Source organism: Mixophyes fleayi, chromosome 2 (assembly GCF_038048845.1).
Source record: "Mixophyes fleayi isolate aMixFle1 chromosome 2, aMixFle1.hap1, whole genome shotgun sequence".
NCBI classification, from domain to species: Eukaryota; Metazoa; Chordata; class Amphibia; order Anura; family Limnodynastidae; genus Mixophyes; species Mixophyes fleayi.
The window spans coordinates 155451101-155465229 of record NC_134403.1 but is presented as its reverse complement, the minus strand read 5'-3'; the positions used below and the strand labels follow the sequence as shown (position 1 = coordinate 155465229).

Sequence of the window (14129 nt, the reverse complement as noted above, 5' to 3'; positions counted from 1 at the left end):
AATAAGGCAACTGAATTAACTACTGCAATTAACTCTATGAAATGTGTTCACAATAAGAATATGTTCAGTAGCTAATTGGAGCAGTGTCACGGCTGGACAATTAACATTGTCTATTTTATCAGTTTTATTTTCCATTTCATCTTTGATTCACTATTCATCTTTTATATTTTGCTAATAGTATGTTTTAACAATTGAAACAATAAAGATGTATTTAACAGAATTCGATTATCAGAATATCAATATTTTGTCCATTTGAGTGCCCCATAGGATCATTCTCTTTTGTCTTCTCTTTGTGGTGTTCTAAATAATCAAATTTACCTATTAAATTATAAAAATGAGTTAATTAATTTCCCCATAAGAAGACTTGGAAGTCATTGTGGTTATTAAGCTTCTTACACCCTTAAATCCTTAAAGTATAAATAAAATAGTATAAATAAAATATTAATAAAATAAAATAAAACATCTATTGGTGTGAAATAGGACTTATTATTGAAAAATGGTTGTAGATGCAATACTTTGTTATCTAATATATATAAGCCTAGCGGCGTGTGTTAGTGTGTGTGTGTGTGTGGAAAAAACTATTTTCTCAGAAAGGGCTCATCCAATTGACCTGAAATTTGGTATACTGACATTATTTGACAAAAAAATTATACTAGTGAAGTCAGTTAACTTTCATCATCCCCCCTTCCCCCCGTGGGAGGGGTAGTAAAGGCTAAATTTACGAGTTGAGGGCTCAAACTCTTGACCGTGTGGGTATTTATTTACCAGAGCCTGTGTTTGGTCATGGACAATTGTATGTCGCATTTTCACGAGTACGGAGAAGCAGTGATGTGAAAGTGCAGGTTATGAATACTGCCCTTCAAGGAAGACTGATTGAGCACAGCGATAAGGTGTTTAGCAGAAACGTTGTGTATTGAGAGGTTTTAGAACAGTAAAACGATGGAGATTAAGGATGTGGCGATGAAGATGAAGGATGAGGTGATGGAGAAGAATGATGAGGTGGTGACATGTGGACAAAACCACGTTAAAAAAGGGCGCTTACGTCGGGAAGTAACGCTCTTCCCCTGAGGAGGCCTGGCCTAGCCCCAAATGCATGACAAGAACCTTTTTAACACCTTAAGTAGCTTGATTTGACTAGAATGCATGAGTATCATGCACGGGTTAACTTGTAGTAGTATATACAGCTAGTATATACAAACATTGAAAAAAACTTTTACTTTGTTCTTTTTTTAATAACAAGTTTGAAGCATGTTTTCAATGTTTCCCTGCAGCGTAGTGTATTATGTACTTAATGAGTGCTCCTATAGACCTCTATTATGCAGTACCAGTATTAACACTTGTGAACCTTGTAGACAACATTGATATTGACGAAAAGCGTGACTTTGTTATCTGTATGTTTCTTGTTACAGCTTCATTTGCTAGCTTTAATTTTTTTTACTATTAGTATTAAAGCATATTCACTACACTTTTAGAATTTTGCTGAACGCATTTTGTTAACATCCATGTGTACAAACCCTAATACCGAAATTTAAGTTGGAGTAAAACAAGCTTTGCTTACGAGATGATCCGCCGATCTAGGTGTGTTTTTCCCTTCACTGAAATTTGTTTTCCATCATTAAGCACTTTGAAGATTGCTATGTGACACATATTACATCACTAAATGCAAAATCTAAAGACATATATCATTCACTGGTGTTTCCACATATGTTAATGTCACTTGTGTATTCTTTACTAATGAGTAACCAGCATTATAACTTTTTTTTTATGTTTTCTGTTCCCAAATCTGTGATCTAACTATTTGTGTTATGTAAAAGTCACATGTGTAAATTTTATCTGAAACAAAAAACATGTACATAAATATTTAGTAATGAAATAACACCAATTTACAGTACCTATTTTTTTCATACTCTTATTTTTGTAATAGAAAACAGTTGTTATATGAGATGGGTTGATGTCAGATGCAAATATATATTATGTAATAATAAGAAAACAAAACAACATTCATTGTTTTCATCAGTTTTAGACAGTTTACCTCCAACACAGTACAAGGAGAAAATGAGCACTATCCTTCTGTGGATCCAGCAGTCTGAAACCAAACTTGCTATACCTCAGGTCACTGTTACTGAATGTGAAATCATGGAACACAGACTCAGGGAGCTAAAGGTATGTATAGTATGATAATATGGCCACATAAGTGTTATGATTCTCTATATAGTATTTATATATATCTATATACATATATACATAGATATATATATATATATATATATATATATATATATATATATATATCTATATGTATGTATATATGAATTAGAGAGAGATATATATATATATATATATATATATAAAGAGAAAGAGAGAGAGAGAGAGAGGGACATGAAAATTAAAAAATATATATTCCAAGTATTAAGCTAGGTGCTGATCGGATAATTAGGACCTAGCTGCTTAAATTTAACTTTGAAACTAAAAGGTGCTTAGTTGTCAGTCTGGTTATAGGTGTGACCTCCTGATCCCCTGGCACTTCTGTTTACTGATATTCTTTCAATATATGTATAGGATTATCAATATGTTGAGAATTGCCTTCTGGGTATTTACATCCGTTCTTGCCTGTTTCATGCTCTGAATACCCAATGGGTAAAGCATGGAGTCAAAAGGCCACCATATAAATAGCATACCCAGAAGAAGTCAATGCTCCCAATGTCTTATTGACCACTTGCTCACAGAGACTTGTATAAATTTCTTCCTGACACTTGTCATTGTTACATTAAGGTTGTATTTGTCTCACTGTCATGATTATAGCCTAATCAGCGTAAATAGGAAAATAATGTATTAATGTGGTGTGACACCATCAGGGGAATAGGTACTATCTCCTGGGGTAGATGGGGACGAACAGCAGCAGTAAACCACACAAGTCCAGAGGTTTCAGGTTAAAAGCCGCAGCTAATTTATTCACCAGCTTACAAGCACAACAAAAATAAACAAAATCCTAGCCGTCTGGCTACTAGCTAATGCATTTTAGCGACACCCTCTCTCTGGTGTTGGACCTTGTGTCCAAACACACACTCAACATACCATTGCTCACCACAGCAGAGTCTCTCAGGAGGCAACTCACCTCCTCCCCAGGTCTGAGACAATGTTTGCATATTCTAGCTGCCTTTTCTCTTAATCAGTCTGTTTAGAGACTGGTAGGCCAGAAGACCCGGACTGGGCCTTATGTATGGAGCCCATCCTTCTCTTTCTCCATACATAACACCAGGGACCCTTACCATGTTTTGTTACCACATGGAAACACCCTGTAGGAAGCTTTTCCCACACATCTACACATTCTCCCTGGTGTTTTAATGAACACAATGCTGGAAGCCTGGGACAAATACAACTGCCATTTAGCCTCCTTCCAGTGACTCTGTTACAGTGGTCATGCTCTATTCTAAAATCTGAAGTTACTTCATATAACCTTGTTTCCATTAATTATTATATGTGAGAAAACAAAGGGATGATGTATATTGGGCCTAAGGACCATATTTGGGTGACTCCATTTTTATTGTATAGTTCATATGACAATATTAATGGATCAAATAAATACTTTCCATACTCAATTTCTGAGAATTCCTCCGTATAAATTTGTAACCATTCTAGCTATCCAGATAATGTGCTAATTAATATACAGACCCCATAAGGAACCTATAGGGATAATTTAGCACCCCAATGAATCAATGCAACATAATCATGTTTCATATGTATATGAGCAAAAAAATAGTTTTGTTTTGTAGGATTAATACTATATATCTGTTATGTTCAGAAGAGCATTATAATATATTTGTTGAACCCATTACTAAATCTATATTTGGACAAAATTTGTTGTAAAAACCGATTAGCATACCAGCATATCGCTTTCAGTGGTGATGTCATTGATGTGGAGGATTGTGGCAAGGAAGAAAGTTAAAAATGAAGTAAATGATTTTAGAAATTTATGGGGATCGGTCTTCTAATGAGGAACTGAACATACTTTCTAGCTCTTCCCAGGTGACAGATTATGCAGTAGAGTATGTCAGTTTTCTGCTACCGTTTCTGCTGGGGTTTTTTTTTCATTTCTATTTTAAAGAAATTGTTATGCATTTATATTTCTGATGTCAATTTATAATTGCTGTTTTTATTTAATAAACAGTGTGTAGTAATAAATCACTTTAAATAACATTCTGTATTTATGTCCCTGCAAATATATTTGTCAGCTAAGCTTGGCTTTCATAGCATTACATTCATGCAGATATATGTTTTACTTACAGTACCTCAGATTAAATTAGGTTGTGATTCTATTTTGGGATCAGTCAGGGAATAAATGAAGACTTTTAATAGTGCCAGCTCTTGAACTAAATCTTAAAAGTGGCAGGACTTGATTTTTAATTTTTGTTTTTTTCGTCATTTATAAACCGACCAAGTAGGTTTGTTTTGATTAACCCTTCACACCCACATGTCAAACATGCTCGGATGGGTATTGTTGTGAAAGCAACACATGAACGTCATCAATATGTAATGTTAGGATTCAATGTTTGTTTCAGTATTGTTATTATTTATTGACATCTCAGCATGATCAGATAAGTAATATATGTTGCATTTGTTGCTGGGCAAAATACATTGTGCAACACTGCAATTTCACTTTCATTGATATCATATATTTTTGACCAGGCCTTACAAAGTTCCCTGCAGGAGCATCAGCCTGATATGAATTATCTCAGCAAAACTGCAGAGGAGTTATCTAGCAAAGCACCTGCTGATGTCAAACAAAAATACTCGACAGAAATTGGTCAAGCCCAAAGCCGTTGGAAGACATTATCAAATCAGATTGCAGGACAATGCCAAAAATCAGAGGAGCTACTTAATAAACATAAACAGTTCCAGGTATGCTTGTGTTTTTATGTCCTTATTTGCATTTTTATGCCAAAGTACAGCACATATAATACTTGCACTATACTGACATTGACATGTACCAAGAACAGTTAATGTTATATAAATAGTACTTCATTAGCTCAATATCACTGAAAGGCAATGTTTCAGGAGTTTACACTTTGTGAGGTCACAACAAAACTTAAAAAGATGAGGCTAAAAGTTCAGTCGGTGTGGAGTCTATCACATTATGATTTAACATTTCTCAATATTCTTTAACACGTGCCAACATATTCTGCAGAGAGGCATATCATTAGTCAATTCATATTTTTAAAGAGAGGATTAAAGACCAATTAAACCCATGTAACCTTCTCCTTACTGGCCTCCCCCTCTCCCACCTCGCCCCCCTTCCTTCTGCTCTCAATGCGGCTGACCGACTCATCTTTCTCTCACGCCGCTCCTCCTCTGCCTCCCCTCTCTGCCTTGCCTTACACTGGCTCCCCTTCCCCTACAGGATCCTTTTCAAACTCCTCACCACCACTTACAAAGCTCTCTCCCAGTCTACTGCCCCCTATATCTCTAACATCCTTACCATTCACACCACTGCCCGCTCCCTGCGCTCGGTCAATGACCGTCGCCTCTCCTCCACTCTGATCACCTCTTCCCACTCCAGAAACCAAGACTTCTCCCGTGCTGCTCCCCTCCACTGGAACGACCTCCCCCACTCCATCCGTCTCTCACCCAGTCTGTGCTCCTTCAAACGGGCACTTAAAACTCACCTGTTCCTCAAAGTCTACCAACCATCCACTTAACCCTTACCTTGTTGCTCCTTCGCTAACCTCCTTCTCTCGATCTCCCCTCTCTCCACCAGCCCTGCCTTTCTCTCCCTTACTTTAATAGCTCCCTCTTGTGCCTGTTTGTCCACCCTCCCTTAGGATGTGAGCTCGTACGAGCAGGGCCCCTCTCCCCTCCTGTCTCCATACCTGTTCTTCTGCTCCATCTTTGCTCATATGTCTGCCCGGAGTTCTGAAGTATTGGTACTTTGTGTTTTTGGCTCTGTACTATGTCACCCTGTATGGTCTCCTGTTTGTATTATGTACGGCGCTGCGGAAACCTTGTGGCACCTAACAAATAAATGATAATAATAATAATAATAATAATAATAATAATAATGCTATGGTAGTGCCAGACTGGCACTTTCTGTGCCCAGCATATAAGTGTTCGAAGACCCCAGCGATTATCCCCTCTTCATGCCTGCATGTTGTAGGCAGTGTAAATGCCAGGCTCCTGTAACACCTTCGTAGAGCTTTTTCTTAGAAGTGTTATTTTATTTATGAAGGCGAAACTTCTGTAAATGTTAATTTACATGTGGGGATTACGGGCCTGATTCATTAAGGATCTTAACTTAAGAAACTTCTTATTTAAGTCTCCTGGACAAAACCATGTTACAATGCAAGGGGTGCAAATTAGTTTTGCACATAAGTTAAATACTGACTGTTTTTTCATGTAGCACACAAATATCAACTTTAAATTTCAGTGTACAAATAAGCTATCAAGTATTTGTGTGCTACATGAAAAAACAGTCAGTATTTAACTTGTGTGCAAAACAGAATACTTTTTTGCACCCCTTGCATTGTAACATGGTTTTGTCCAGGAGACTGAAATAAGAAGTTTCTTAAGTTAAGATCCTTAATGAATCAGGCCCTACATTTCTAATTCAAGGGGTTCTATGCCATTTTAAAGGTTTACTCCTAGGTTGATCTAAGTGGATATTCCTGATAATATCCACAATTGTATTATTTTGATATTGGCTAACTGACCCATGTTTGATTTGTACAAGGTATGTTATATTCTGTATATATAGGTTACTGTACAGGTCCACTTTCATGTTCTAGATCCTCAATGTAGTCCTCAGGATCTGCTCTATAAGTATGGACATTTCTTCTATATTTATTTAATTTTTAGTACTTGACATGATTTAATAACGATTTAAAATGTGGGAAAATGTAATGTAGCAGTTATATTGCTCAGTATGCTGTATACAATTTTATATACAGTTGTAGCAGTATTGCGACAACATTTTTAAATTTTTCCCTTGGCCAATCAGCCCTGGAGCTCACAATTATACGGAATGCTAACCAACAAGAGAGTAGACATTAAAGAGATGTTGGGCATATTATAAACTGTTGAAAATGCAGATTTGTTTTCAGTGGTATTAATATATTTTTATTTTACGAACACTGATTTACCCAGTATAACTAAATAAAAGTGTTATTTAAGTGTAATAATGGCAAGCAACAATATGTGGCATTAACTGTTGCTAATATATCACAATATCTAGATTGTAAGCCGTCAGGGGCAGGACTCTCTCTATGCCACATGTCCGTACCTTCTTTATCTACCTCTTATGTATCTATTATTGTGATTTTTATGATTTCCATTTAATTTGTACTTGTTCAATTTTAATTGCACATCTTTTACTTGTATTTGCACTCCCATTGTTTGCTATGGTGTGTGTTTTTTGTTACATTATGTATTCACTTCCCATGATTTGTTTGCTGACTTTCCAGGGCTGCAGTTAAACGTTAATGATGATGAATATGTATATACGGGCTGATAGTCACACAGATTGTAAACATAGTTGAACAAACGCCATAATTGGAGGATCTTACAGGTCTTCTACCCATGTTTGAAGTCTCGGCTTTTAGTAAAATATGACCTGGTGCCTGTTTTGCAATTTTCTAATTATCAAAATCCAGTACTAGTACATCCATGCAGTAATTTGTGGTCAGTTTGGATTATAATAACCAAATAGGGCCACTGAATCTTTGCAGGTATGGATAGCTTTATACATTTAAAGGAAGATTCCTCCTTTTGGAAAGAGACATTTATAGACTAACCCCCACCCTCTTCGCTACTCCTTACCTTCTAATAATTCTAGAATCTCATCTAAGAACCCGTTTCCTCAAAGCTGTAGGAGTTGCTGTAGAAATATGTCCCCCTAAAGGATGGATAAAAACAGAGCTTTGTGTATGATCTCCTGTCCCCATCATTGCACCAACTCAGTCCATCAATACAATGGTCTTGGCATGATAAGAATTGGCACCAGATCTTTGAACATTGGTGAATGTGATGAAAGGTACAGAAGGCAGGGTCAATAAAGGCTGTTTTGTTGTAGCCCAATCTCTTTAGAGGCTTGAGATCCAAGAGGAGGGTTCCACACAATTAAAGCAAAGGGTAGCAAGGAGGTAGGAGTTAGTTTGTAAATTTTTGACCTTTCAAAAGGTTGAATTTCCTTTACTTCTCCTTCTGTGGCTGATGGAATGTTTATGGCGGGTGTGGGGTAGACTCTAGAAACTTTATGATACATTTTCAAGAACTAAAAAGGAGGATAAAAGACATATAAATGGCCCTTCATTCATATATCAACCCCCCTGGTCCTCACACGGACACACTGCCACCATCTTGGTCCCAGACCTAGTCCTATCGGCTCATCTGTTCTCTGGACCCCCTAATACTTCTGGCCCACCTTTACTCAGGACCCACCTAGTCCTTTTGGCCCACCTCTACTCTGGACCCACCTAGTCCTATTGGCCCACCTGAACTCTGGACTTGCCTTTGTCCCTTTGGCCTACCTGGACTCCACCTAGCCCTTTTGGCCCTGGTCCACTTGAACTCTTGGCTCTCCTGCTCCCTGGACCTTCTTAACCGATCCTGGATCACCTGCACCCTGGACCCACATTCTCACCGGATCTCTCATCTCGTCTGAACTCTGGTCCCTTCCACTCACTGTCGCTGTGGCGATCACTACCCGTGATCTACCTGAAATTGCCTGGTTCCTGAGGTCTCCTTCTTCAATGCATGGTACCTCTACACCTGGTCCCTCACCATATATTTCTCATTTCAACTTACCATTGATTGCCTTAACCCATGTTTTAGTTTAAGCTCATTCGACTGTATTTTATTTCATTGCATTTTATTGTATTTTATTCCAATTTCCCTTTTGCTGCCCTCCCTCTGCGTCTCTCCCTCACCCCTCCCCTGCCTCCTCTGGCCATTCTCTTATTCCTCTCTGTCCCCTGTCTCTCATCATGCCGCCTCGCTCCTTTCCTATACACATCCTCTCCCACAGACCTATCTCTCACGGTCCCATCCCCACCCCCCCCTCGCTCCATCAACCCCGACAATCTCATCCACATCTCCCCTCGTCCCTCCCTCCCTTTTTCGTGTGCCCTCTGGAACTCCAGGTCCGTCCGTAACAAATTGTCCTCCATCCATGACCTCTTCATCTCCAACTCTCTCAATCTCCTCGCCATCACTGAAACCTGGCTCACTTCTTCTGATACTGTCTCTCCTGCCACTCTCTCCTATGGGGGCCTCTCTTTCACCCACTCTACCAGACCAGACGAGCGTCCAGGAGGTGGAGTGGGCCTCCTCCTATCCCCTAACTGCACTTTTCGGGTCATTCCCGCCTTACCTTCCCTCTCCTTCTCCTCCTTTGAAGTCCACTCCATTCGGCTCTTCTCCCCCATCCACCTCTGTGTCTCCGTCATCTATCGTCCCCCTGGCCCTACCTCCCTTTTCCTTGACAACTTTGCCGCCTGGCTCCCCCACTATCTTTCCTCCGACCTGCCTTCCATTATACTTGGCGACTTTAATATCCCTATTGACAACTCTTCTGACCCGCCACCATCAAACTTCTTGCCCTCTCCTCCTCCCTCGGCCTCACTCAGTGGACCTCCTCCCCCACCCACTGTCTTGGTCACTCCTTCGACCTTGTCTTCTCGCACCTCTGCAATCTCTCTGACTTCTCCAACTCTCCCTTCCCTCTCTCTGACCACCATCTCCTCTCCTTCACTCTGTCTTCCTCCCCCGCTCCCTCCTCGCCTAAAGCCACCCTCACCAGGCGCAACCTTGACACCATCGACCCCATCTCCTTCTCCTCCTCTCTAGACACTTTCCTATCACCCCTTCCCTCTCTGGCTTGCCCTGATCAAGCCTCCGCTCTCTACAACCTCTCCCTCACTACTGCCCTGGACACTGTTGCACCGGCCTCTTCTATTCACCGGCGTCGCCTTATTCCCCAACCCTGGCACTCCAAACTTACCCACTCCCTCCAAAAGTGCTCTCGCACAGCAGAACGCCTCGGGAGGTAATCTCGTTCCCTAGCGGACTTCCTTCACTTTAAATTTATCCTCTCCTCTTTCTGCTCTGCCCTGTCCCTTGCTAAACAATCCTTCTTTAAGTCTCTTATCTCTTCTCAGTCCTCCAATCCCTGCCGCCTCTTCGCCACATTCAACTTCCTCCTCTCCCCCCCTCCCACTGTCCCGCCTTCCCTCTCTGCCTCTGACTTCGCTACCTTTTTCTCTTCCAAAATTGAAGCCATTAGACAGAACATATCCTCCTCCTTTCCCTCTCCCACCACCCTCATTGCTTCACCTCCCCCCATTAACCAGCTGTGGTGCTCCTTCACCCCTACATCAGGTGAAGAAGTTCGCTCCCTTATTCTTTCCTCTCCACCCTCTACCTGTCCTCTCGATCCCATCCCCTCTCACCTCCTTCGCTCTCTCTCTCCTACTGCCTGCTCTTACCTCACACATATTCAACCTATCACTCTCCTCTGGCGTAGTCCCATCCTCATTCAAGCATGCTCTTATCTCCCCTATCCTCAAGAAACCCAACCTTGACCCCACCTCTCTTGCGAACTACCGCCCTATCTCTCTTCTCCCCTATGCCTCCAAACTACTTGAGCGGATCGTCTGCAGCCGCCTCACCTGTCACCTCTCTGACAACTCCCTCCTTGACCCACTCCAATCTGGCTACCGCCCCCTCCACTCCACCGAAACTGCCCTGGCTAAAGTCACTAATGACCTCCTTTCAGCCAAATCCAAAGGTCACTTCTCCATACTCATCCTCCTCGACCTCTCTGCGGCCTTTGACACCGTGGACCACCCCCTTCTGCTGCAAACTCTTCTTTCTCTTGGCCTCTCTGGTTCTGTCCATGCCTGGTTCACCTCATACCTGGATAACCGCTCCTTCTCTGTATCCATGTCTGGCTCTTCCTCCACCCCATCCCCTCTCCCTGTAGGAGTCCCCCAGGGGTCTGTTCTCGGCCCTCTACTCTTCTCGCTCTATACTTCCTCCCTTGGTACTCTCATCTCCTCGTTTGGTCTTCAGTATCACCTTTACGCTGATGACATTCAGCTCTACATCTCTTCTCCTGATCTTTCCTCCTCCCTCCTCTCTCGTGTGACTGACTGCCTCTCAGCTATCTCTTCCTGGATGTCCTCATGCTTTCTTAAAATTAACATCTCAAAAACTGAACTTATTGTCTTTCCTCCACCCAGACTCTAATCCCACCACGATCTCTCTATCGTTGTCAATAACTCCACTATCTCCTCTGTCACCCAACTCCGCTGCCTGGGTGTCACTCTTGACTCCTCTCTCTCTTTTGCCCCCCACATTCAATCCCTCGCCAAAGCCTGTCGCTTCCAACTCCGTATAACATTGCCCGCATCCGTCCCTTTCTCTCTCAGGATGCCACCAAAACCATCATCCATGCTCTCATCATCTCCTGCCTCGACTACTGCAACCTTCTCCTTACTGGCCTCCCCCACTCCCACCTTGCCCCCCTCCGCTCTATACTCAATGCGGCTGCAAGACTCATCTTCCTCTCACGCCGCTCCTCCTCCGCCTCTCCACTCTGTCTCGCCTTACACTGGCTCCCCTTCCCCTACAAAATCCTTTTTAAACTCCTTACCACCACTTACAAGGCTCTCTCCCAGTCTACTGCCCCTTATATCTCTAACCTCCTCTCCATTCACACTCCTGCCCGCTCCCTGCGCTCAGCCAATGATCGCCGCCTCTTCTCCACAGTGATCACCTCTTCCCACTCTCGAATCCAAGACTTCTCCCGTGCTGCCCCCTTCACTGGAACGACCTCCCTCGCTCCATCCGTCTCTCTCCCAATCTGCGCTCCTTCAAACGGGCACTTAAAACTCACCTGTTCCTCAAGGCCTACCAACCATCCATTTAACCTCTCATCTCTTCTGCTCATCCTCCCTTGACCCCTCATCTCTCTCCCCTTTGATTCACTGGCTCCCTTTTGTGCCTGACTTTGTTTACCTTCCCTTAGGATGTAAGCTCGAATGAGCAGGGCCCTCTTCCCTCCAGTCTCCATACCTGTTCTTCTGCTCCGTCTCTACTGTACCTGCCCTCCCGGAGTTTCTGAAGTACTGGTACTGTGTGTTTATTGTTCTGTACTGTTCTACCCTGTATAGTCTACTGTATAGTCTACTGTTTGTACTATGTGCGGCGCTACGGAAACCTTGTGGCGCCCTACAAATAAACGATAATAATATTAATAATATATCTATGATATAGATGGAACCAGGTTATAAAAAGTAACTGGAATTTTGAGCACTTGTGTATGTTTGTGATGGGTTTTCAGCCCTGCTTCACCCCTCTGAAATTCAAACTACCTATAAAACCTGACGTTCAATAGCATTGTTATATAGCAATGCTTATTTGTCAACCCTGATAGAACCCATGCCAATGTTTGCTGTGATTAGAAGTATTGGCACTACACATATGCACAATTATTTCACTCTATCTACGAATTACAAAAACAATAGTTCCGTTTTTAAGTTGATCGTCGAGTCATACATGTTCAGTAAACAGGATCGCTGCAAAACAGAATGTATGAATGTAGTTGTTGATAGATTTTGTAATAGTGATTTAAAATGACAAACTATTTTAATTTTGACAAATTACAACATTATAACTACTTTTTCTTTTGGACATGAGTTGGATAAATATTGATAGTCAATGTTCAACTACTAATTATGTAAAACAAAATTGGTTATATATTTCCTTATTTGTTTTACTTTCAGAATGACATCAAAACATTGAACAAATGGATGGCAGAAGTTAATGGTTTTCTCAAAGAAGAATGGCCAGCCCTTGGAGATTCGGAAGCACTTGAAAAACAGCTAGAACAGTGCACTGTAAGTTCACAAACCACCATAGTAACAATAATATATTTTCCTACAGGCACTGAGGCAGGGCATGATTATCCTTTAGGCAGACTAGGCTGCAGCCTAGGGTGCAAGGCTTTTGGGGGGGGGGGTGCAACATTTTGGGGACAATGAGTCATTGAGCCACCCTTGCTCAGGCACATGAGGACAAGTGAGTAGTAGAGACAAGAATGGTGACAGGTACAGGTGCGATAGTTCTAAATTTAATGAAAACATCAGAGAATGCACACAAACCAATTTAGGAAGTAGTGCATTGTGGGCTTGCCCAGAAGTAAACAAGCATATTATACACCAAGTACACAATTTGTCTTCAACTCAACATGAGCCCCTAAGTGTTTCAAACCATATTACATGTAATGAATTCATACAATTTTCTTCATTCAGGTCTTGATGGCGGCCATACTGTCACAGATATATTTTTATAGCATAGAGAAGTGCTTTACCTGTTAGTAGAAAATAATCTATCTCACCATACATAGAATTTTTATTATTTATATTGTAACACGAAATTCTGCAGATAATGTCAAATGCAAGAATTTTACCTATATTTGTAAACATATTTTATTTCTTTCAATAAATAATTAAATTGTGAGCTTATATGCTATACGTTATTGCACTTCTGTTGTGCTTTTGTTTTGTATACAGGCATTGGCAAGTGACATCCAGACGATACAACCCAGTGTAAGCAGTGTGAATGACGTTGGACAGAATCTGATCAGTAAAGCTGAACCAAACTATTTGCCCAAGCTTAAAGGGGATTTACAAAGTCTTAATGAACAATGGGACCACATATGTAAGCAGGTATGCAGTATGCTGTAACCTACATTATTAGTAGATATTCATTAAGAAAATTTGCAAAATACTATTAAGTTATCATCTAAATGAAGCAATTTGAATTATTGTTCATCATAATTAATCAGAAAAAGTATAAAAAAACAAAATTTGATACTTAGTTACAAACACAATTAAACAGTGATTAAATCAATTTGTCTTTATTAATATTTCACTAGGGAAACCCGGTGGTAACTGCATTAAATTAAATTATAATGTCATTACTAATTTTTATTGCTTTTCACTTGCTTTGTTGCAAAATATCACCATGCATACCTCAAACTTGTCTGGACCTAATGTTTGGGCATCTTCATTCTCTTCTTTTTTTACTTTGTGCATCATCATTAGGCTCTGTGCAAGAGGGTTCACTTGATGCAA

At 40.8% G+C, this 14129-nt stretch overlaps 1 protein-coding gene across 8 annotated transcripts in view; it reads left to right on the top strand.

Annotated features, from left to right (window-relative positions):
• DMD (dystrophin) overlaps positions 1-14129 on the top strand; it is a 1967742-nt gene that overhangs the window by 842259 nt on the left and 1111354 nt on the right. For all 8 annotated transcript variants that reach the window (XM_075200299.1, XM_075200300.1, XM_075200296.1 and 5 more), the window contains 4 exons: positions 2018-2163; positions 4687-4899; positions 12777-12890; positions 13566-13721. In XM_075200299.1, coding sequence (XP_075056400.1) covers positions 2018-2163; positions 4687-4899; positions 12777-12890; positions 13566-13721 — 629 coding nt within the window. The remainder of the gene's footprint in view (positions 1-2017; positions 2164-4686; positions 4900-12776; positions 12891-13565; positions 13722-14129) is intronic.